The sequence below is a fragment of the Xyrauchen texanus genome, chromosome 6 (assembly GCF_025860055.1).
Source record: "Xyrauchen texanus isolate HMW12.3.18 chromosome 6, RBS_HiC_50CHRs, whole genome shotgun sequence".
In the NCBI taxonomy this organism is placed as follows: domain Eukaryota; kingdom Metazoa; phylum Chordata; class Actinopteri; order Cypriniformes; family Catostomidae; genus Xyrauchen; species Xyrauchen texanus.
In genome coordinates, this window is record NC_068281.1 from 43,631,489 (window position 1) to 43,656,354 (window position 24,866).

Sequence of the window (24,866 nt, forward strand, 5' to 3'; positions counted from 1 at the left end):
TCAGTTTTAGTCAGAGATATGGAATTACTTCTATTCAGTTTTTATTGAGTAGGTTTTCTTGGGGAAAGTTTAACGTTCATAAAATTAAGTAATATAACTTTAAACCTTTACTATTGTTGTTTCAAAGAGGATTTTAGCATTATTGTGAGTCTCTAAGGTATGAAGAGAGAATACTGGTTAGGTCTACCAGTGATATTTATACCAGCAGATGTGTGGCTGTGTGTATTTTAAAATTATTTTTGTATGTTATTTCGAAACATTTGACTGTATACTAAGCACCTGCCTGTAATCATCCATGTGTCTGAATCATGTTTATTTGTTCTCTAAAGATAAAATGCCCTGTGTAGAAAAGTTGTGAGTAACTGTCTCAAGCCTCTTAATGTTTTTTCCCTCAGAGATGTAAAACTCAGCCTTGCCTCCAGAGGGCGATAACCAGTTTTATTTCACAGAGTTGTGCAGAAATGTGAGATAGAAGAAGATGGAAGCAGAAGCACAAGCAAGTATTGTTGTATGTTCATGCTGATTTTGTCAGATCATCTAAAGTCCTGATTTAGGAAAGTTCTTTTGTTCATTATCTATGTTATGTAATGGTTTAAATATGTTAATACTTGTACTAGTACCTTTTTATTTGATTGTTTAATCTTTGTTTCACTAGACCTTGTGAGTAACATTGTAAAGACATTGTGTGCTGTATTGATGGAAATGTTTGTTTGATACAGGATTGTTTGAAACAGCTTTTGATGTCTGTTAAATTGGCTTGTATGTTTTATATATATAATTTTTTTTGACAGATCATCCTACAATCGAAGAAAGAAAATAAGTTGGTATATAAAGAGGAACAACTGAAGTTTACTGGCATACTATTATAAAAATGCAGTGTGTTAAAGAAGAGTTTAAAGAGGAGTGTGAAGACATCAGTATTACAGAATCATGCAGAATTAAACATGAAGATACTGAAGAACAAAGAGGTTGGTGTTCATTCTTGATTCTTCATAAAGACTGTTGAGAGACATTAAGGCCGTTTTCACAGCTGGCTTGTTTGGAGCATTTGTTTCAGAATCTGGTGCATTTTCTCCTTTAGTTCCATTCATTTATGGATATATGAACATGGCAATCAGTTGAAACTGCACAAAAACAATGAAATCAAAGCAAATTCTGGAGCGGTTCACATGTGGTGAGAATGCAATCCGAACCAACAGACCAATGAACCAAACAAAATATATAAATAAACACAAACATACCTGATGGTTCTTTGGAGAAGACATCTGTAAGTCAGCATGTCACTATAACGATAATCAAAACATGTGTATAGCCTTTTGGCGCTGACATTAGATATCATTTCAGGTTTAAAATAAGAGTTTGTTATAATTCCTGAGGTAATTTTAGTATGATCGCTTCCCTCTTTTGGATAGTGACAGAACAGACACTAGGATGGCGTTTGCAAACTTATGAATGATAAAAAAAATATTAAGTGGCTTGACTCATTTTGCTGTGTGTTTGTGAGAGAGAGAGAGAGCGCGAGCGAGCGTTCTGTGACTGGCACTTTTTCACTAATGACAGATAAAAACAACAGTTATGGAAATTTTACTATACGAGTGACTGATAATGATTATTTTCAGTGCTACTTTTGACTGGAACATGCATTCTGTACAATGCCACTTATTTTTGCATAACATAAACTGAAACGCATAAACTGTAATCTAAATTTTGTATAGTTAGACTTTATCACAGGTAATTCATTTTAACTGGTATATTGATGGATGAGCTAAATTCCAGAACAACGCACAAACATTGTGACATTGTGTAAACAAACAAATATATCTGCATGGGAGAATTAACAGATTGATAAAAGATTGCATAAAGTACAGCGCATCTGGAAAGTATTCACAGCGCTTCACTTTTTCCACATTTTGTTGTTACAGCCTTATTCCAAAATTCATTTTTTTCCTTAAAATTATATAAACAATACCCCATAATGACAACGTGAAAGAAGTTTGTTTGAAATCTTTGCAAATTTATTAAAATATAAAAAAAAACAAAAATTCACATGTACATAAGTATCCACAGCCTTTGCCATGACACTCAAAATTGAGCTCAGGTGCATCCTGTTCCCACTGATCATCCTTGAGATGTTTCTACAACTTGATTGGAGTTCACCTGTGGTAATTTCAGTTGATTGGACATGATTTGGAAAGGCACACACCTGTCTATATAACGTTCACCAGTTAACAGTGCATGTCAGAGCACAAACCAAGCCATGAAGTCCAAGGAATTGTCTGTAGACCTCTGAGACAGGATTGTATCGAGGCACAGATCTGGGGAAGGGTACAGAAACATTTCTGCAGCATTGAAGGTCCCAATGAGCACAGTGGCCTCCATCATCCATAAACGGAAGACGTTTGGAACCACCAGGACACTCCAGAAGAACAACCATCCCTGCAGCACTCCACCAATCAGGCCTGTATGGTAGAGTGGCCAGACGGAAGCCACACCTCAGTAAAAGGCACATGACAGCCCACCTGGAGTTTGCCAAAAGGCACCTGAAGGACTCTCAACCCATGAGAAACAAAACCAAGATTGAACTCTTTGGCCTGAATGGCAAGCATCATGTCTGGAGGAAACCAGGCACCGCTCATCACCTGGCCAATACCATCCCTACAGTGAAGCATGGTGGTGGCAGCATCATGCTGTGGGGAAATTTTTCAGCGGCAGTAACTGGGAGACTAGTCAGGATTGAGGGAAAGATGAATGCAGCAATGTACAGAGACATCCTTGATGAAAACCTGCTCCAGAGCACTCTGGACCTCAGACTGGGCTGAAGGTTCATCTTCCAACAAGACAACGACCCTAAGCACACAGCCAAGATAACAAAGGAGTGGCTACAAGACAACTCTGTGAATGTCCTTGAGTGGCCCAGCCAGAGCCCAGAATTGAACCCGATTGAACATCTCTGGAGAGATCTGAAAATGGCTGTGCACTGATGCTCCCCATCCAACCTAATGGAGCTTGAGAGGTCCTGCAAAGAAGAATGGGAGAAACTGCCCAAAAATAGGTGTGCCAAGCTTGTAGCATCATACACAAAAGACATGAGGCTGTAATTGGTGCCAAAGACGCGTTAACAAAGTATTGAGCAAAGGCTGTGAATACTTATGTCCATGTGGTTTTTTTTTTTTAATACATTTGAAAGATTTCAAACAAACTTCTTTCAGTTGTCATTATTGGGTATTGTTTGTAGAATTTTGAGGAAAATAATGAATTTAATTATTTTTGGAATAAGGCAGTAACATAACAAAATGTGGAAAAAGTGAAGCGCTGTGAATACTTTCCAGATGCACTATAGATACTCTAAAAAGGGTTCAACTGTATGTCTTTTTCACATTTGTCTCAATTTATTATGTTCATTTTAGACTTGACACAAGTGAAAGAAGAAAGTCAAGAACAGAATGATGTGGAGGAGAAATATCAGTATCATACATGTGATAAAATGACTGGTGAAGATGTTAGTGGCTCAAAGACTGAAAATAATTTCTCACAGAAAAGAACCCCAGTAACAAGAGCCAAAAAATCTTTCACCTGCTCTCACTGTGGAAAGAGTTTCACTCAAAAAGGAAACTTTAAAACTCACGTAAGAATTCACACTGGAGAAAAGCCTTTCACCTGCTCTCACTGTGGAAAGAGTTTCTCATCGACATCAAGCCTTCAGAGTCACCTGCGCATTCACTCTGGAGAGAAGCCTTTCACATGCCTTCAATGTGGAAAGAGTTTCATACATAAAAGACAGCATTATATTCACATGAAAATCCACACTGGAGAGAAACCTTTTGCATGCTCTCAATGTGGAAAGAGTTTTGTACAAAAAGCAGATCTTCAGCGTCACATGAAAATCCACACTGGAGAGAAGCCTTTTACGTGTCTTCAGTGTGGAAAGAGTTTTGTACAAAAAGCAGATCTTCAGCGTCACATGAGAATTCACACTGGAAAGAAGCCTTTCGCCTGCTCTCAGTGTGGAAAGAGTTTCACACAAGCAGGGAATCTCAAACGTCATCTGCAAAATCATTCTGGATTAAAGCCATTTAACTGTGATCAGTGTGGCATGAAATTTATGCTGGTATCACATTTAAAGGTACATCTGAGAACTCATACAAATGAGAAGCCTCACGTGTGCTCTTTTTGTGGAAAAAGTTTTATTACTTCATCAAACATGAAAGCACATGTGAGAGTTCATACTGGAGAGAAGCCATTCAAATGCACTTCATGTGGGAGGAGTTTCAGCCAATCACGTAGTCTGAAGATTCATTTTAAAAAGTGTTGTCCAAAACTGTCATAGTGAGATAACACTTCAGACAGTGAACTAGATCTGGTGGCTGTTATTTGTAAGTCATAAAAACCCCCCAGAAAGGTTAGGGACAGAAAAATGTAGAAACGCATATTTATTAATATAAATTATCAATTTTTTTATAACTGGTATCTACTAGATTTTATGTTGTAAATATTTAAATGACAATATTAAATTGGGATTCACTTTATTATTTCTTTGCTACAAGTTGATAGAAATCAATAAATTTAATTTGATCTCATTTTACAACTAGTGTGGGCGTCAGGTCTACTATAAATGTTGAATTAGGCTTCTACTAGTACTGTAAGACTTAATAGTTTTATGAACTTAAGTAACATTGATTTAAGAATGCTTTTTGTCAAGAACACTCATTACTAAACTGATGCAGCCCCCTTCGCTATTGCGGATGAAGACTGCTTTGTAATGTTTGTTCATAGTCATTAAAACTTAAAACAACTTTTCTTCATGTTGACTTGTGGAATTGGCACTCAGCTGAGAATACCTTTGAGTTCACAGTGACTAATAGAAACGGTTTAACATACCTGGTTTTCTCCTGGATAATACAGCAGCTTATGTGGTCATGTAAACGGATTAATAGTGTTATTACAGGTTTTGAGGAGTGTGCATGTCTATACGAGATATCAAACATCACAGGATGGAGTCCACCAACAATTCAACAGCGGAAACAATGAAACATTTCTGGGAGTACAATGGGAAAAGCACATAAGACTATAAACTACAACGATGTATGTACATGATGTAAAATATTGACTGTCCCTTACATTCGCACAAGTGCACTTGTACATTGTGGGAATCCCAGAGTTTTATGGAAGGGGGAAACCGCACTATTGCAGTGCATTTCTGCTGCATTTCGCTATGGAGAGTTAAGAAAACAAACACAGCAATAACTCTGGAATATCTGTAAATAAAGCCAAGCAACTGAGAATAAAATAGTGAAGTATTTCTTGGATACCATGTTAGTATTTACACAAGCATCACAGGAAAATTATGTTGTTGTGTAGAAAGCCCCTTACTGACGAGCCGAATTTACACAGGAGTAAAGTGTACGCTGCTTATACAGTGCATGTAAACAGGAACGCAGCGTTCCCGCAATAAGCCACTTTCTTGCTATAAACCACTGTTCAGTGTCGTTGTAAACATCAGTGAATGTGTATACATTTTCAAACTCAAGGTTGTGTGAACTATCCCCAAACTTGCATTCTGGTACCAATAACCACAAGTAAGCAATGTGTGGTTAATCAACTCTGAGTTCAGGGTTTATGTTAGAGTTGATAAACTCAGCTTTCTGGAATACCCCACAGATATTTTACTTGCAGTCAGGACACAATTGTACAACAGAATCTACCCACAGTTCTTGTTGAACCAAACAAATTCTTATTTCTTAGTTAGGTTTGCCATTTCTTATTGGTCTAAACCAAAAATACATCTCCGTTTCTGTCTCTCAGCACAAACCATTCTATGCTAATTAGGGATGGGCATTTTGGTAATTTTGTCTACTTGAGTACTCAGACTAATTGAGTACTCGAGGGGCAATGACATGTACATAACTGTATAATAACATGTCTGACAAACATCTTTGGCTGCTGCATTGTGTCTTGTTGTTCCAGTGTATTGTCTTTTCATTTTTATAGGCTGTTATAAAATAATCTATTACAAAATGTACAAAAGTTTACATAAGCAAAATATATTTCATTATTGTGTGAAGATTTGCTACCAAACTCAATGAAAGAAAGGGCACAACGCACGTCTGTCTGTTCTTCCTTCAGGTTACTGTAGTAATCTTAAGTGTGCACCAGTTTTTTTAGTGACTGTCTGAACCATCTATTTTCAAATTGTTTTCAGCTTTGAAGATGCTACATTCTGTTCCATTTAGCTGTGCTCTATCTGGCTGTTTGAAATTCTCCCTGTATATGTGTTGCTTCGTCGCGTTGAGTCCACTGTCACACGCACCTAGTGTGTGTGTGTGTCTAAAGTGTTCATTCCTGTGAGAAAGACGTATTGCTCAATATTAAGCCATATTTGTTGCTGTGATAATTCATGAAGGATTCCATTCAACTCGGAGAGTCTGAATTTCCACCTTTCAACTGGGGAAAGAGCAACGGAATGACACTTTATGTCGGACTTCTAACTTGGAAAAAGGAGCGGAAATCTTCAGCTCGCATTTAATCGAGGTGAGGTGTATGTTACATCACATAGGGCAGGGAGGTTTACAGTCAGTAACAAACATGAACTTTTATTGAATATTATCCATTAATGAGTCAAAGTTCTTACATTTATATGAGAATAAAACGTGTTTAGCAAATGATTTGCAGAGATGGGTGTTCAAAACACTTAATTACACTTTCTTTTGATTATTGTACAATAGCATTGCAGCATCGTATATCAGTTTGGTAGCAAAAGTCACATCATGTGTGATCATCGATCATCGTTTTCATGATCAATCGTTGCTGCCACGTCTACAGGTGAAACTCGAAAAATTAGAATATCGTGCAAAAGTTCATTAATTTCAGTAATTCAACTTAAAAGGTGAAACGAATATATTATATAGACTCATTACAAGCAAAGTAAGATATTTCAAGCCTTTATTTGATATAATTTTGATGATTATGGCTTACAGCTTATGAAAACCCCAAATTCAGAATCTCAGAAAATTAGAATATTACATGAAATCAATAAAAAAAAAAAAAGGATGTCAGACAGAAATGTCGGCCCTCTGAAAAGTATAATCATGCATGTGTACTCAGTACTTGGTTTGGGCCCCTTTTGCATTAATTACTACTGCTGGATGCTATCAGCCTGCGGCACTGCTGAGGTGTTATGGAAGACCAAGATGCTTCAATAGCGGCCTTCAGCTCTTCTGCATTGTTTGGTCTCATGTCTCTCATCTTTCTCTTGGCAATGCCCCATAGATTCTCTATGGGGTTCAGGTCAGGCGAGTTTCCTGGCCAATCAAGCACAGTAATACCATGGTCATTGAACCAGGTTTTGGTACTTTTGGCAGTGTGGGCAGGTGCCAAGTCCTGCTGGAAAATGAAGTCAGCATCTCCATAAAGCTTGTCTGCTGAAGGAAGCATGAAGTGCTCTAAAATGTCCCGGTAGATGGCTGCGTTGACTCTGGACTTAATAAAGCACAGTGGACCAACACCAGCTGATGACATGGCTCCCCAAACCAACACAGCCTGTGGAAACTTCACACTGGACTTCAAGCATCTTGGATTGTGTGCCTCTCCATTCTTCCTCCAGACTCTGGGACCTTGGTTTCCAAATGAGATGCAAAATTTGCTCTCATCAGAAAAGAGGACTTTGGACCACTGAGCAACAGACCAGTTCTTTTTTCTTTAGCCCAGGTAAGACGTTTGACATTTGAAGCCCATGTCCAGGACCCGTCTGTGTGTGGTGGCTCTTGATGCAGTAACTCCAGCCTCAGTCCACTCCTTGTGAAGCTCCCTCACACATTTGAATGGCCTTTTCCTGACAATCCTCTCCAGGCTACGGTCATCCCTGCTGCTTGTGCACCTTTTTCTTCCACACTTTTCCCTTCCACTTAACTTTATATTAATGTGCTTTGATACAGCACTTTGAGAACATCCAACTTCTTTTGCAATTACCTTTTGAGGCTTTCCCTCCTTGTGGAGGGTGTCAATGATGGTTTTCTGCACAACTGTCAGGTCAGCAGTCTTCCCCATGATTGTGAATTGAACTGAACCAGACTGAGAGACCATTTAAAGGCTCAGGAACCCTTTGCAGGTGTTTAGCTGATTAGAGTGTGACACTTTGAGCCTACAATACTGAACCTTTTCACAATATTCTAATTTTCTGAGATTCTGAATTTGGGGTTTTCATGAGCTGTAAGCCATAATCATCAAAATTATATCAAGTAAAGGCTTGAAATATCTTACTTTGCTTGTAATGAGTCTATATAATATATTCGTTTCACCTTTTAAGTTGCATTACTGAAATTAATGAACTTTTGCACGATATTCTAATTTTTCAAGTTTCACCTGTAAGTACCCGAGTACTCGTGCCCATCCCAAATGATAATATGGGGCATCCTCCTGGAATGAGGTGGCAGAGTGCATTTATTTCAGTTCTATTTGATGTTTACATAGTTTAGAGTTAAACTGATACAGAAATGTGCTACGTATGTAATACCTTTTATCTTACACTATACAGTTTAATGTGTGATGGAGGATGGTAATATGGAATATTACCGTAATAATGGTTTTCCCGTTTAGTTGCACAATTTTTATTTATTTATTAACAATATTCATATGTTCTTTTTTCCCTTTTCCCAATAAGATGGTGCTGTCACTTAATCTTATTAGACTGGCTTCTGTATATAGTTCATGTCGGGTCCTGGGTTTAGCCTAGCTTTATTGTTTAGATGAGTGAGAATGTGTCATATCGAGTGTTCCATTTGTCTCGGAAGTCAGAGCTCAGAGTTATTTTGCGAGTGCCAAGACCGGAACTGACAAATGGAACACCCCCGATGTCGGAATTCCTACTCAGAAACTCTGAAGATCTCAGAGGTCCCCGAGTTCATAAAGCAAGATGGCTGCGAAGAGCATCGACTGTAAGTATGCTGTGTGTTTAAAGGTTTCTTTTTGTGTCCAATTTAGTAAGTCGTATACACAATACTGTATTACCATAGCCTATAGGCATGTTGCTATGATCCTGTTATGTGTGAATTAACACGTAATGTGTTGTTTATAAATTGGTACATCTGAAATTGGCTAGGTTTCTGCTGCTAACAAGAACAATGGTCGATGTTGCTACAACAACACTGCCTTCCGTTCAGGGCTGGACTGGTAATCTGGCATACCAAGCATTTTCCCGGTGGGCTGACACAATTTGGGGCCAGACTGGCCATCAGGAGAACCGAGCAGACCGGTGGTTTGACCGCGAAACAGTCGAAATTGATAAGCTAAAATGAACAGACCACTAAATGCTGCCGCGATATGCAGAAAAGGACAGCGCAATCATCAACCTTGGCCTCAACCCCCCCTGCGCCCCCTTAAATGTCTGAAATGGCGGTAAAATTTGTGGAATATTGGCAGGAGCACCAGCACCTATTTGATGTTTCCTCTGAACTGTACCACAATTGGGTGGAGAAAGAGAAGAGTTGGAGAGAAATGGCCAATTCAGTTCAAGCACAAATTTATATATTGTAACGGTGGTGGCCACCCTAACATAAATACATTATTTTAAAGAGCTCTTCGGGCGCCAGACAGGATTATTCCTGTAAAAAAATTTATTAACCCAGGATAGAAAAAACAAAGAACCACCTGTTACACAATAAATCACAATAATAGTCTAAGAATATTTCAGTTCACAGGGGGAATTTATTCCATAATGTCCAAAACAATAGTAAAAAGAACTGGATTATAATCCAAGCACGTCACGTTAATCCATGCTTGCAGATTCGTGTCCACTTTCATTCATAAATTGCTCAAAACAACAACAAAAAAAGGGAAAAGAGAAACAAAATCAAACATTGGATAAACACTTCTTTGGAAAAAAATAGTAATAGAAAAAACACCATCCAACAACAATCTTAAGGAGCAGCAATAACCACGACAATACCCTAAGCGCACGGAATGTGCGAAAGTGCAAGTTAAGTGAGTGGGTGCGAGTGTAATGGCGGCGTAGAGGTACTGACCAATTTGCTGTCATGAAGGCAGCTAAAGAGAGTGTAGAGGGTCGTCGTCAGACATCAAGATATGTGGATAAGCAGCCTTGATTTGCCTTCAGGACAGCTCTCCTAGGAAAAACAGTCGATCTGGAAGTGCAATGCTTGAGTCGAACCTCGCGCTGCACCAGACATCACACACAGGAAGCATCCGATTGACAAGCTGCCGTCTTTTCATAAACACCTAACCTCTCTCTACTGGCAAACCTTGCATCCAAACCAACCGATGACCCCCTCTTCCAGGTGCGTCACACTTCCTTATACATTTTTCCCTCCGCCGTTAATTGAATTACTCCACCCATTCACAGCAATGGAAAGTGAAAGTAAAACGTAACCGCTGATAGTGGCACAGATTTTCTGCACTGCCACACTCTCCCCCTCTAGAAGAAAACAACCCATGTTTGTTTAGAAGAGAGAAAAATATTAAAATCCTTGAAAATCTTCATCCTCAGAGGCTTCTTGAAATATATCTAGGAGATTTTTCTTTTCCTGTAATTCTAACTCTGCAGCCGTTGGATAACACATTTTCAAATTGCAGACATGAGCCATACCTACATCTTTTCCAGTGTCTTCCAGGGCTATTTGATAGTTCAAAGGACCCAGCTGCTAGAGAATACGGTAAGGACCTTTCCATTTTGGTGCTAGTTTTGCACTAAACTTATGCTGTGCGCTAGACTGGGGAAAGTTACGTAACCAAACACGTTCCTTGTTTTTGAAAGTCACGTCTCTCCTATTTTTGTTGTAGTTTCTCAGTTGTCTCATCCTGGAGGAGGCAGCATCTGGATTTAGATTAGGCCCATGAAGTATTTTGTCCATTGGACTTTGGAATTTCCTGCCAAGCTGGAGCTCTGCTGGGGATAGTCCAGTGATCTCTTGAACGGCTGAATTCGGGGCGAATCGGAATTCTGGTAAGAACTGGTCCCACCTCTGGTGATTGTCGTCCACATAGGCTGCCATCATGTTCTCGAGAGTTCGATTCACTCTTTTAGTCATGTTGGTTTGTGGGTGGTAAGCTGTAGTTAATTTGTGGGTAATACTCCAGTTCTCACATAATGCTCTGAATACAGATGAGACAAACTGAACACCCCTATCTGAGAGGATGAAGTCTGGCACACCCCACCTTGTCAGGATTTATTTTCGGAAGACAGAGGCAACATTCTGGGCAGTGGCATTACGAATGGGGAAGAACTCAACACATCGGGAATAATAATCGACAAAGACAAGCAGGTACTCATTTCGGCTTGAACTTCTTGGTAACGGGCCCATGATGTCGACTCCTAGCATTTGGTTTGGGAGGGTGGTAGTGATTTGTTGTAGTTTTCCAGCCAGTTTTTGATTATCACTTTTTAAGGTTTGACATTTTACATAGGTTTTCATTACATCAGACCACATGCCTGGCCAAAATGCTACTTCCTGAAGCCGTTTATATGTTTTGTAGATTCCTCCATGTGCACTCATGGGAGTGGAATGATAGTGCTGGAGAAGGGAGGATCTGAGACTGCTGGGAATGTAGACTCGGTAATGCTGTTGGTTATTTGCCAGGTATGACTTCTGATAAAGTTTGTCTTCAACAATCTCATACAGGTCCATCAGACTGGCACAATTATCTGCAACTGCTTGCATTAGTTTTGAAACTTTGGGGTCTTTGTGCTGTTCTTCCCACAGAGCAACATCTGATACAGGCAGTTCTGGTTCCTTTTCACTGGTGTACAGGTTACATCTGGAGGTAACGGAAGACCTGGATAGAGCATCGGGAGCTATATTTAGCTTCCCTTTTCGGTACTCAATGACAAAATCGAATTTCTGCAATCGCACAACCCAACGGATGAGGCGGCTAGTGGTTTTAGTGGAGCTCATGACCCATTGTAGCGCAGAATGGTCGGTGACAACTGTAAAAAACCTGTGCTCCAAGTAGTGTTGCCACTTTTCCAGGGCCCAGACAACTGCAAGACATTCTTTCTCTGTTGCAGTGTAGTTGAATTCGGCCCCAGTTAAGGTTCTGCTTGCATAGGCGATAACCTCCTCTCTGCCAGCATTCCGCTGTTGTGTCAAAATGGCACCCAGACCAGTGTCACTGGCATCAGTAAATACAGTGAATGGGTGCTGAAGATCAGGATGGCCAAGAATGGGTGGTGAGGTGAGGCAAGACTTTAATTGGTCAAAAGCTTGCTGACATGGAGTTGTCCTTTGAAACTGAAGTCCCTTCTTTTTCAGCGAGTTTAGGGGTTCGGCTATCCTTGAAAAGTTCGGGACAAACCGGTGGTACCACCCAGCCAATCCAAGGAACCTCTGAACTTCCTTCAAGTTTCTAGGTACAGGGTAGGTATGAATGGTTTGAGTTTTACTTGGGTCTGCAGAAATGCCTTGAACACTCACACAGGGTTCCCACGGGTCATGGAATTTCTGGAATGTCATGGAATTTTAAAAGGTCTATTCCAGACATTGAAAGTCAGGGAATTTTATATATTTTTTGTCCAAGTTATGGAATATCAGGGAATTTACATTGTTGCTTTAAATTTTAGATTCCATTTATCAAAATGTAATTTTTCTATACCGATTTTTTTTTATCGCGCTGTTTCACACATCTTTCTGTATTGTTGTGCTTAGGCTATTTTTAGCGCCATATTTATTCCCTTCCCGCTCAATTGGAAATCACTTAGTTAACAGGTACGGGTGACTGCATTCGACTAAGGCACTAACATGCCAGGAAAATGTAAATTTCAAGAGATTTGGCTACAAAATGAACAATTTAAAGACTGGGTGTTAAAAGTAGACGACAGAAAAGCTAAATGTAAAGTTTGTAAAACTACTATTGAGCTATCAAATATGGGTGAGGGTGCACTTCGCAGCCACGCAAACAGCAAGAAGCACGCTATTCGTATGAAGCCGACAGGAGCATCATCTTCGGCCCAAGTGCCCATCACTGCTCTACTGCAGCCTCCCCATATAGCTCCAAGAGAACCGCAATCAGCTAATGAAGCCGCTCCCACCCCCAGCAGTGACGGCAGAGTGAGACACAGTGGAGCACGTCTCGGCTTAACACCAGCAAAGACCCTGGAGGCTGAAATCTTGTGGTGCCTTAAGCTTATGGAGTCCCACTGGTCATACAAGTCATCAGAACAAAGTGGTATGTAGCTATAATGTTAGCTAGCTAACTGTTAGTTATTATTAAAGATTATTTTTGTGTAACGTGTATTTTTGTGTAAGTGTAATGTTTAGCCTAGGTTAGGCAGCATAAGTGATCGCTGACAAAATTGAAAATGTTGCTAATTAGTTTGCAAGCTAATTACTGTTAACTCTTGACAAATTCTTAGCCTATGCAACCGGTATTTAGCCATGTATGTAAACTCATATATTTGTGTAAATGAATCGTTATTTAATGTTTTAATCAATGTTGTATTAATGATACAACAGGCCCTTGAAATTAAATTAGGCAATTCAATCTAGCTTCCAGCCCAGCTTTGTTTGGGAATTTAGCACCGTGTCCTAAACAGATGCGACGTGACAACACGCGATAAAATACATTTTACATGTTAATCATTTGTCCTAACCTGCCGCGACATGACAAAAGATTCTATTTTTGAAATGGTTTCTATATTTCTGGGATTTTGCAGCTGATAGTTCAGCCCATACAGAGGGAACAACGACATTAAGCAACAAATACTTGTCATTGTGCATTTCAGTTTGAACGTTCTTGTTTCCTTTTATTTCTTTTCAAAATCTGAGGTAAATTATCCATTGTTGTTCTCATAGTGGCAATCAAAGTCTCACAAAATGATATTCAAGCTCAGACCATTTTAAGCTCAAACAAGTGCATTTCATTACAAATTTTGTATCAGTCACTGATTATGTATTTTGAATAATGTTTAATGGTTTAATTTTGTTTAATTCCGTTTGGTTTTCGTGCTGTGAACAGAGCCCACGCACGGTTATGATTGGCTGTGATTTATGATTGATTTTGTCGTCGTGTAGCTTTGTCACGTCAGGTTAGGACACGGTAAGCTAAAAAAATAATAATAATTATAAAACGGTCACAGTAAGCAGCCTTTTCACTGCACACGACATTAGGATACGATTGTCGCATTTCGCCCCCTAGTGGCAGTAGCACATAATTTTAAAATTGATCATGCGCAGCCCTTACTTTCATTAATTTACCATGGTAGAATCGTTCGTTATTTATAGGTCGTTCATTATAGGTCATGGAAATTCATCTTTTTAGTCAGTGAAAGTCAGGGAAAAGTCAGGGAATTTGACATTTGGTTTAGAGTGGGAACCCTGCTCACAGCATGTCCTAAGAAAGTGAGTTCTCGAAGACAGAATTTGCTTTTCTTCAAATTAATGGTCAGACCAGCCGTTTCTAATCTATGGAGGACAGTCTGGAGGTTCTGGAAATGCTGGGTTATTGACGGTGAATAAACGATGATGTCGTCTATATACACAAGGCATATTTTTCTCCTTAGTTCTCCCAGAACTGTCTCCATAAGCCTCTGAAAAGTTGCAGGAGCGTTTTTGAGCCCAAACGGCATAACATTAAATTGATAGAGACCTGCAGGAGTGATTAAGGCAGTCTTGGCTTTGCTTTCAGGGTCCATTGTCACCTGCCAATATCCACTGTTGAGATCAATGGTAGAGAAGATGGCTGCCCCAGAGAGTGATTCCAGGATTTCTGTGATGTTGGGAAAGGGGTAGGCATCACTTTCTGTTACAGAATTAACCTTTCTGTAATCCACACAGAATATAAATTTGCCGTCTTTCTTAGGTACCAAGACCACCGGTGAAGCCCAGAGTGGGAGGGTTCGATTATTTCCTGCCTCAACATCTCATCAAGTTGCTCTTCCATGGCAAGTTATTTAGTAGGGGACAAGCGATATGGTCTTTGTTTGAGGGGTACCTGACAGGTTGTATAAATTTGGTGTTGCAGAACATCAGTACGTCCCATGCGGAGTGTACACACCCGACAGTTGTTTTCCAGGATGTGGAGCAACTGTGGTTTCCCATCTGGAGGTAAATGAGCTTCATCCACAGCATTTCTGATGAATGTCTTTTAATCTAAACTGTCATGTTGGTGTAGGGTCAGCAGAGGATCTGGAGGAGGAACAGAAGTTAACAGAGAAACGCTATGTGTGGTTGTCTTGAGTTGTTGTCTTTCCGTTTGTGGACTTACACTTGGATTTCCTGGTTGAAATGGGTATTCTGTTGTAGGGCCAAGCTTGAAAGAATATTTCTGATCAATTACATTGAGTTGCAGCCCACTGAAAAAAATAAAGTTCAACCCCAAGACTACAGCATAGGGTAAGGCTTGGGAGGAAAGTACAGCAGCAGGTAAGGTAAAGGATTGATCATTTAAATGTATGGTGGTATCCCTCCATCCTAATGGGACCTCTGCTTCTCCATTTGCCAGATAAAGAGGACCACGGAACCATGGTTGGAGTTGGTCTGGCGATGTAAGCTGCCTCACGAGATTCTCATGGATGAGTGTATAGCTTGCACCAGTGTCCACAATGGCCTTACCCGTCCAAGCATCAATACGGATGGGGACAATTAGTTGTTGAGGTATTGCCACATGTTCATTAGAGGAGGAGGTTTTCTTGGTGGCTGATTGTGACTTACACATTCTTTTTGTAGCAACAGAGTTGTTGGAAGGTTGACCACTTGACTTGGGGTGATAAGGATGCTTGTCGCTGGTGGAGTACTGTGGACCAGACATCTGAGGTGACTGTGGAGAGGTATAGCGTGGACATTTGCCTGGTGGATGCTGTCCCCTACATCTCCAGCACTGAACTGGGATTTTCTCAGCAGGTCGGTTTGTAGAGGGTCTTTGCGTCTTTGATATTCTTGAGTATCATTTTTACAGTCTCACCTTCTGTTAAATCTGCCTTCCATCTTTTACAGAGTGCTTTGTAGGAAAATGCAAAGTCTCTAATGGATTCTGTGTCCCTTTGAATTCTAACATGGACATGCTCAGCCAGTTCGTCCTCATAATCCTCAGAAAGGAAAGCGGATAAGAATGCAGCCTCAAACTCATTCCAGGTGGTTATATCAGATCGTCTGACCACAAGTCACATGCTGTTCCGTATAAGACAGTACGGAAGGTAGCCAGGATGTCTGAATCTGTCAGGGGATGTAGAGCCAAAAAAGTAAAAATCATCTGAAGGCCTCCCAAATGTGGGGAAAGTTAATTTAATATGGTCACTTTTAACCACAGATGTTAAAAGAGGGGTTGAAGTTGTTGGAGTCACCACTGGATAAGAATCGGATGGCAGAGGTTAGTAATGATGGTACGGGGAACTGGTGATGCCAATACACTTAACTTCTGTTGATCTGAACTTTCTTTCTGGATACTTTGAAATCCTTTCTCCACTTCACTTTTCAACTCTTTTAAACCTGTAAGAAATTTGTTAATTTGGCTGACACATTGTTGGACATTTAAAGTTATCTGCTCATGGCTTTTTCGGAATGCGTGCTGAACAGCTTTGAGATCCTGTTGAACCTCTGACTGGAACTGATCAACCATGAAACGTACTTCAGACATCAAGGTAGTTTCCACCTTTTGGAGTTCCCCTGTGATAATTAATTTCATTGCTTTAGTCAGCTTATCTGCTTCAGACTCCACTTGTTGCTTAGTGGTAGCAAACAGGGTGAAAACTTGACGTTTGTTATCCTCCACTTTTGCAGCAAGTTTAGCAATCTGGCTCTTGTGGTGAGAATTAGTATCTTTCACTTCCTGGGTATGTTCATTTACCATTTTCCCTTGTTTTTTCATTATGTCAAACAATGTATCCCAATTCCCTTGAATCAGATTAGTGAATTGTTGCATTTCCCTTCCAGGAGTTGGTAAAATGCTGGGCAGGTTATGTTGTGCCACTGAAGGAGTTTCACCTTCAAATGAAGTGCAAAGTTGCATGTTATCCACTTGTGGTGCCCAGGTGAAAGTTTGCACAGGAGGGCTGCCAGCCAGAGCAGGAGAGGACATAAGGATGAACCAGGATGAACAGGGCTGAGTGGAGTGGGGGTATTGTAGAAGACTGGAGCACATGAAGGAGGTGGTGCCAGAGGCATCAGAGGTCACAGGACAGGCGGCCATATTGGAGTAGTATACGCCATGTTTTTGGTGTTTGTTTGAGTGCAAGTATGTTGGATGTGACAAATGTAAAATAGCAGTGAATTAGATGGATAAATGACCGTGTGAGTGTCAGTATTGGTCCACATGACTTTTTTTTCTCAAAATAACAAAATACAATTTTCACAACTGGTCAATACATACTTTTGCTCAAAACCAATAATTAAATAAAAAACAATAAGTATTCAAAGTAGGTTACTAATAATATTAGAATAAAGTTCTAATAATTTCAAGTAGTATTCACACACAGTTTGTACAACAACAAAAAAAGTTTACAATCACAGTGTTTTAGATTTTTTTTCTTCACTTTTTCAACATGTCACAAGAATTTTTCAAAACTTTCAAGATCAAATGTTCAATTGAAATTCAGGTCCCTGTTCGGGCGCCACTCTGTAACATAAATAAATTATTTTAAAGAGCTCTTCGGGCGCCAGACAGGATTATTCCCGTCAAAAATTTGATTAACCCAGGATAGCAAAACCAAAGAACCACCTGTTACATAATAAATCACAATAATAGTCTAAGAATATTTCAGTTCACAGGGGGAATTTATTCCATAATGTCCAAAACGATAGTAAAAAGAACTGGGTTATAATCCAAGCATGTCACGTTTAGCCACGCTTGCAGATTTGTGTCCACTTTCATTCATAAATTGCTCAAAACAACAACAAAAAAAGGGAAAAGAGAAACAAAATCAAACATTGAACACGACAATACCCTAAGCCCACGGAATGTGCGAAAGTGGAAGTTAAGTGAGTGGGTGCAAGTGTAATGGTGGCGTAGAGGTACTGACCAATTTGCTGTCATGAAGGCAGCTAAAGAGAGTGTAGAGGGTCGTCGTCATACATCAAGATATGTGGATAAGCAGCCTTGATTTGTCTTCAGGACAGCTCTCCTAGGAAAAACAGTCGATCTGGAAGTGCAATGCTTGAGTCGAACCTCACGCTGCACCAGACATCACACACAGGAAGCATCCGATTGACAAGCTGCCGTCTTTTCATAAACACCTAACCTCTCTCTACTGGCAAACCTTGCATCCAAACCAACCAATGACCCCCTCTTCCAGGTGCGTCACACTTCCTTATACATTTTTCCCTCCACCATTAATTGTATACTCCACCCATTCACAGCAATGGAAAGTGAAAGTAAAAATTAACCACTGATAGTGGCACAGATTTTCTGCACTGCCACAATATCATTCAGTAAAGCAGTATAAGCCAATATAATTTAGCAGAATAGTTTCTTCCCCTTACATGGGTTGACCTTGTTTAACATAGTGGGCAACACAATACCAGAATAGTTTCTTCCACGAAAGAGAAACAAGTGAGAAAAAAAAACATGTTTTTCAGTGGAACAAACATTTTGTTCAGCAGTTAGCCTTGACAAATGTACAATGTCTCATAATCTTATCTCTCAAAACTGGTTGGGTCTACCAGTGATGTTTATACCAGCAGATGTGTGGCTGTGTGTATTTTAAAATGATTTTTGTGATCTATGGCAGTATGTTATTTGAAACATTTGACTGTATACTAAGCACCTGCCTGTAATCATCCATGTGTCTGAATTATGTTTATTTGTTCTCTAAAGATAAAATGCCCTGTGTAGAAAAGCTTTGAGTAACTGTCTCAAGCCTCTTAATGTTTTTTTCCCTCAGAGATGTAAAACACAGCCTTGCCTCCAGAGGGCGATAACCAGTGAGTATTTCACAGAGTTGTGTAGAAATGTGAGATAGAAGAAGATGGAAGAAGATGCACAAGCAAGTATTTTTGTATGTTCATGCTGAGTTTAAATATGTTAATACTTGTACTAGTACCTTTTTTTGGATTGTTTAATCTTTGTTTCACTAGACATTGTGAGTAACTTTTCTGGGGAATGGAAATGTTTGTTTGATGCAGGATTGTTTGAAACAGCTTTTGATGTCTGTTAAATTGACTTTATTGGGGACAGATCATCCAGCAAGTGAAGAAAGAAGGTGGTATATAAAGGCGAACAACTCCAACTGAACTTTACTGGCATACTATTATAAAAATGCAGTGTGTTAAAGAAGAGTTTAAAGAGGAGAGTGAAGACATCAGTATTACAGAATCATGCAGAATGAAACATGAAGATACTGAAGAACAAAGAGGTTGGTGTTCATTCTTGATTCTTCATAAAGACTGTTGAGAGACATTAAGGCCGTTATTACAGCTGGCTTGTTTGGAGCATTTGTTTCAGAACCTGGTGCGTTTTCTGCTTTAGTTCGGTTCATTTATGTGCACATGAACACGGCAATCACACTTGAAACTGCACCAAAACAATGAGTCTGAGACCAGCTAGACGAGGTGGTCTCGGACCGGTTGCAAACATATTCTGGAGCTGTTCACATGTGGTGAGAATGCAATCCAAACCAACAGACCAATGAACCAAACAATATCCCTATATAAACCACAAATATACCTGATGGATCTTTGGAGAAGACATGTGTAATGCATGTCACTATAACAAATAATCAATACATGTGTATAGCCTTTTGCGACTACATTAGGTGTAGTTGCTCGTTTCAAATAAGAGTTGTTTATAATTCCGGAGGACGTTTTAGTATAATCACTTCCCTCTTTTGGATTGTGACAGAACAGACACCGCTAGGATGGCGGTTGTTACATTTTGACTGATAAAACCATTGTTAAGTGGCTTGACTCTTGTTGTGTGTGTGTGTGTGTGTGTGTGTGTGTGTGTGTGTGTGTGTGTGTGTGTGTGTGTGTGTGTGTGTGTGTGTGTGTGTGTGTGTGTGTGTGTGTGTGTGTGTGTGTGTGTGTGTGTGTGTGTGTGTGTGTGTGTGTGTGTGTGTGTGGCGTAGCGGTTAGTGTGCTGCGCTACGGACCTGGCGACCTGTGTTCGATTCCCGCTCATGGCCAACACCAGTGACGATTATCTGAACCGGTCCCGGGCCTCCCCTAGGTCAAATCAGCCTAAAATGAGTACCTGGTGCGGTGTGTAAAACATCGCCACTGGGGAGACAAAGCCGGTCGGGCGTGGTGCTGCACCGCCTCGTGTACCGTTCTGGCCTAACAGCACTTGCTCCTACAGTCTGTTAAGGCTAAATGGGGGATCTTTGTCTGTGTGTGTGTGTTTGTCAACAAAGCAGCACCATTCAGATGCATTCTATATATTTACTTATTAAACAGCCTTTTGCAATTCACAGAGCTATCACACATCTTTAAGTGGCTTCGAATAAAATGCAAATGCACAATAAAATGCAGAGTCATATGAACTACTTTTTTCTAAACTTCTGTTATGTCATATTTTTATACTAGTCAGTAGCTTTAGATTGAGAAATTTGTTTATTGCTTTTTTATTACTTTTTCATTAGAATATTGCAACACAATGTACACAATTCAGGAATTTTCAACGGACCCCCTATTTCAAAAGGACCCCAGTTTGAGAAATGCTGTTTTATGTGTTTTATGTGAACGAGTAGTCTCAGAGAGTGATTCGTTCATTTTGTGTTGGCTGCGCATGCACATTGCGCAACCTCTGATCATTTGTTATGTGAAAACCAAATAGGTGCTGTACAGGAAACAGAAATTATTAGTTCACTGTAACGCTATTCAATGGAAAGGAGGCGAGATCCGGCTTTTCAATATAAATAATAGTTTAATAGTAAACTTAAAAGAAGACAACATAAACATACATGACGGTCATGTCCGCTAACGATCTCTCTCTCCCACACGGCCCTCTGCAGTCAGCCTTTAAACCTCACGGAGGCATAATTAGCCTAATAAGGGACCGGGTGTGTAGGATCACGACCCGGCCCCGCCCTCCGCCCTGCCACATTCACCTTTCACCTCTTTTGGTCCGAGTCATTCATTCTTTTGTTACGTGACAGCCGTTAGGCTATGCATTGCTCACACAGGAAACAGAAATTATTAGTTCACCTCTGAAGACTCGAGAGGTGAACTAATAATTCTAAAACGGCATGAATTTCTGTTTCCTGTGTGAGCAATGCATAGCGTATACAGCTGTCCCGTGACAAAAAAACGAACAACTTAGACAAGAAGATTCCAGAGGTGAAATAATCTTACTGTTTCTCTTAATTTGTCATCGGCTGCATTATAATTTTTTCCTTGTTGGGACTATAATCAAAGTTTGCATTAGTAGACGTGTTGGGGGGATTTGGCTATTTAATTTAATTCTGCTCAAATGAGTGAAGTGACAAAGATTTGTTAATTTTGCTGAACGAGACTCAAAGATCCAAGTCAGTAAAATGATCCAATCTTCCCATCACTAGTTCACGTGGTGAGAATGTAATCCAACCCAATTGACCAATGAACCAAACACTATCCCTATATAAACCACAAGCATGTCAGCATGACACTATAACAGATCATCAAAACATGAATATAGACTTTAGGTGACTACATATAATTGCATGTTTAAAATAGGAGTTTATAATTCCTGAGGTGCTTTTAGTATGATCGCTTCCCTCTTTTGGATAGTGACTGAGCAGATACTGCTTGGACGGCGTTTACAACTTCTTGACTGATAAAAACCATTGTTAAGTGGCTTGGCTCTTTTTGCTGTGTGTGTGTGTGTGTGTGTGTGTATGAGAGAAAGAGCTCTGTGACCGGCACTTTTTAGCAAATGAGAGATAAAAATTACAACTACAATTACAACTCCTGTCCATCCGAGTGACTCTTGTTTATTTGCAGTGCTACTTTTGACTGGAACATGTATTCTGTACAATGCCACGTATTTTTGCATAACAAACTGAAACTTTTTTGTTCTTCTGACAATTTTTTACAAGTATTTCATTTTAACTGGTATATTGATGGATGAGCTAAATTCCAGAACAGCACACAAACATTGAGACAGTTTGTTTACATTTAATTTTGCAAGAAGAAAATGCAACAGGTCTGAAAATGCCCAAAGGTGTCAAAGCTTCAAATAGTTCACTAGGTCTGGCTGCTGTAGAAAATAACAGAATCTGTGAAATTACAGCTAAACAAACAAATAAATCTGCGTGAGAGAATTAACTTTCAGCTGATAAAAGATTGCATGAAGTAGATACTCTAAAAAGAGTTCAACCCTTATGTCTTTTTTATGTTTGTCTCAATTTACGTTGTTCATTTTTAGACTTTATACAAATGAAAGAAGAAAGTCAAGAGCTGAATGAAGTGGAGGAGAAACATCAGTATCATACATGTGATAATATGACTGGTGAAGAAGATATTAGTTGCTCAAAGGCAGAAAATCATTTCTCACAGAAAAGAACCCCAGTAACAAGAGCCAAAAAATCTTTCACCTGCTCTCACTGTGGAAAGAGTTTCACTCAAAATGGAAACTTTACAGCTCACTTAAGAATTCACACTGGAGAAAAGCCTTTCACCTGCCTTCAGTGTGGAAAGAATTTCACACAAAAAGGGAACTTTTCAGCTCACTTAAGAATTCACACTGGAGAAAAGCCTTTCACTTGCTCTCACTGTGGAAAGAGTTTCTCAGTGACATCAAGCCTTCGGAATCACCTGCGACTTCACTCTGGAGAGAAGCCTTTTACATGCTCCCAATGTGGAAAGAGTTTTGCACATAAAGCAGCTCTTCAGCGTCACATGAGAATTCACACTGGAGAGAAACCATTTACATGCTCTCAATGTTGGAAGAGTTTTGCACATCAAGAAAGTATTCAGCGTCACATGAGAATTCACACTGGAAAGAAGCCTTTTGCCTGCTCTCAGTGTGGAAAGAGTTTCACACAAGCAGGGAATCTCAAACGTCATCTGCAAAATCATTCTGGATTAAAGCCATTTAACTGATCAGTGTGGCATGAATTATCTGCTGGTATCACATATAAAGGTACATCTGAGAACTCATGTGTGTTCTTTTTGTGGAAAGAGTTTTATTACATCATCAAACATGAAAGCACATGTGAGTTCATACTGGAGAAAAGCCATTCAAATGCACTTCATGTAATCTTAAATTTAATTTTTTTTTAAAAGCGTTGTCCTAAATGGTCATAGTGGGATAATTTAATTTTAGGGTCAATGCTTTGTAACACTTCAGTCTTCACTAGTCTGTTCTACTTCAGTCAGTGAACTAGATCTTTATCATTATTTGGATGTCATAAATAAAAAACATAAAGGGGCAGAAAAAGTGGAAACACATGCATATAAATGATCATACAGTGAGGGAAAAAAGTATTTGATCCCCTGCTGATATTGTACATTTGCCCAATGACAAACAAATTATCAGTCTATAATTTTATGGTAGGTTAATTTGAACAGTGAGAGACAGAATAACAAAAAAAAAATCCAGAAAAACGCATGTTAAAATGTATAAGTATTCGACCCCTCTGCAAAACATGACTTAGTACTTGGTGGCAAAACCCTTGTTGGCAATCACAGAGGTCAGACGTTTCTTGTAGTTGGCCACCAGGTTTGCACACATCTCAGGAGGGATTTTGTCCCACTCCTCTTTGCAGATCTTCTTCAAGTCATTAAGGTTTCAAGGCTGACATTTGGCAACTCGAACCTTCAGCTCCCTCCACAGATTTTCTATGGGATTAAGGTCTGGAGACTGGCTTTTCCACTCCAGGACCTTAATGTGCTTCTTCTTGAGCCACTCCTTTGTTGCCTTGGCTGTGTGTTTTGGGTCATTGTCATGCTGGAATACCCATCCACGACCCATTTTCAATGCCCTGGCTGAGGAAAGGAGGTTCTCACCTAAGATTTGACGGTGCATGGCCCCGTCCATCGTCCCTTTGATCAGAGGGGTTACCAGGATATCATGTTTGGGGGGCATTTGGCTTGTTTGGGGGGGGGGCAACATAAACAATTGAAAACATCGGCGCAAAATTAAGCTATACTACACACAATCTGTTTAGTGCATATCTTTTTCTAAGCCAGGAACCCAGAGATAGGCACAGGGCCCCTATTAGACTATAGGGCTTAAACTGGATTTTTGTTGTGTCAGACCTCTCTCATCTGCTAGCGATGGAAAAATATGCACAAAACAATCCACTTTTAAATTGTAATTTATCATCAGATGCAGATGCGTTTCCAGCATTGAAGGACATCCGGGGCTTAGCCCAGACAATTTTATTTTCACACTAGCAACCACTTCCCTGTAGTCCAAAGCTGGTGAGAGGGTATTCTTTGAGTTTTGCTCTGGCTGGGCCTGTTTCTACAGTTCCTAAATCTTCCACTCTAGTACTATCCTCAACATCCTCTCTCCTCCCTGAATCATCTGTGATGCAAAAGAACAGATACAGCCCATAACTTATTGCAAATCAGCTTCAAACAACTAATTCATCAAGTGCTACATGTTTCAAATTGTGGACCAATACCATTGAAGAAAATGTATTGGGAAGAGCAGATCAGTGGGATTGCCCTGAGATCTATCATGATTCTTGAATTTTCATGTACATTAACATAAAGTCATCACAAAAGAGTTATATTATAGTGAGTAAAGTGAGGTAAAAAAATATTGAATATAAATAATTTATATTTTTTGACATAAATAGTCAAAATGATGTATAAGATCCTAAGTTAAAGCAATACATGAATGACTTTAGTCTAAGTTCATTGACACACCATGGCATCGAACTGTATATAATTCTCATCATCTCTATGAGAATAATTCATCTGTCAAAATCCTTTCATTAGGATCATTGAGATAAACAATGTTTCACTTTTAACTTTCTCTAAAGTAAAGTGACTGATTAATTG

The 24,866-nt window shown here is 39.6% G+C and overlaps 2 protein-coding genes and 1 long non-coding RNA gene across 4 annotated transcripts in view; all 3 read left to right on the forward strand.

The window, feature by feature from the left end:
* The first annotated feature begins 473 nt into the window (after positions 1-473).
* LOC127644918 (gastrula zinc finger protein XlCGF8.2DB-like) lies at positions 474-5,376 on the forward strand. Its single transcript, XM_052128372.1, has 3 exons — positions 474-508; positions 792-968; positions 3,408-5,376. The coding sequence occupies exons 2-3, from the start codon at positions 872-874 to the stop codon at positions 4,325-4,327; spliced, it is 1,017 nt and encodes a 338-aa protein (XP_051984332.1). The 5' UTR covers positions 474-508; positions 792-871; the 3' UTR covers positions 4,328-5,376.
* Positions 5,377-9,990: 4,614 nt separating this feature from the next.
* Positions 9,991-14,887, forward strand: LOC127644935 (uncharacterized). 2 transcript variants are annotated; one of them, XR_007970748.1, is made up of 9 exons: positions 9,991-10,289; positions 10,585-10,664; positions 10,792-10,954; positions 11,114-11,273; positions 11,485-11,588; positions 11,712-12,183; positions 12,261-12,365; positions 14,632-14,731; positions 14,806-14,887. It is a non-coding gene; the product is annotated as an uncharacterized LOC127644935 (long non-coding RNA). The 2 variants fall into 2 exon arrangements; XR_007970749.1 differs by having other exon boundaries at positions 10,613-10,664.
* A 3,210-nt stretch (positions 14,888-18,097) lies between these two features.
* Positions 18,098-24,866, forward strand: part of LOC127644931 (gastrula zinc finger protein XlCGF57.1-like) — a 111,571-nt gene continuing 104,802 nt past the window's right edge. Inside the window, exons 1-3 of the mRNA XM_052128386.1 lie at positions 18,098-18,232; positions 18,821-18,934; positions 19,114-19,291. Coding sequence (XP_051984346.1) covers positions 19,195-19,291 — 97 coding nt within the window. The 5' untranslated portion in view covers positions 18,098-18,232; positions 18,821-18,934; positions 19,114-19,194. The remainder of the gene's footprint in view (positions 18,233-18,820; positions 18,935-19,113; positions 19,292-24,866) is intronic.

Excerpts from the sequence above, each read along its gene's own strand:
- LOC127644918 (XM_052128372.1), top strand. The coding sequence starts at position 872 with ATGCAGTGTGTTAAAGAAGAGTTTAAAGAGGAGTGTGAAGACATCAGT. Across the intron at positions 969-3,407 it reads AGATACTGAAGAACAAAGAG|ACTTGACACAAGTGAAAGAA; the intron begins GTTGGTGTTCAT and ends TGTTCATTTTAG.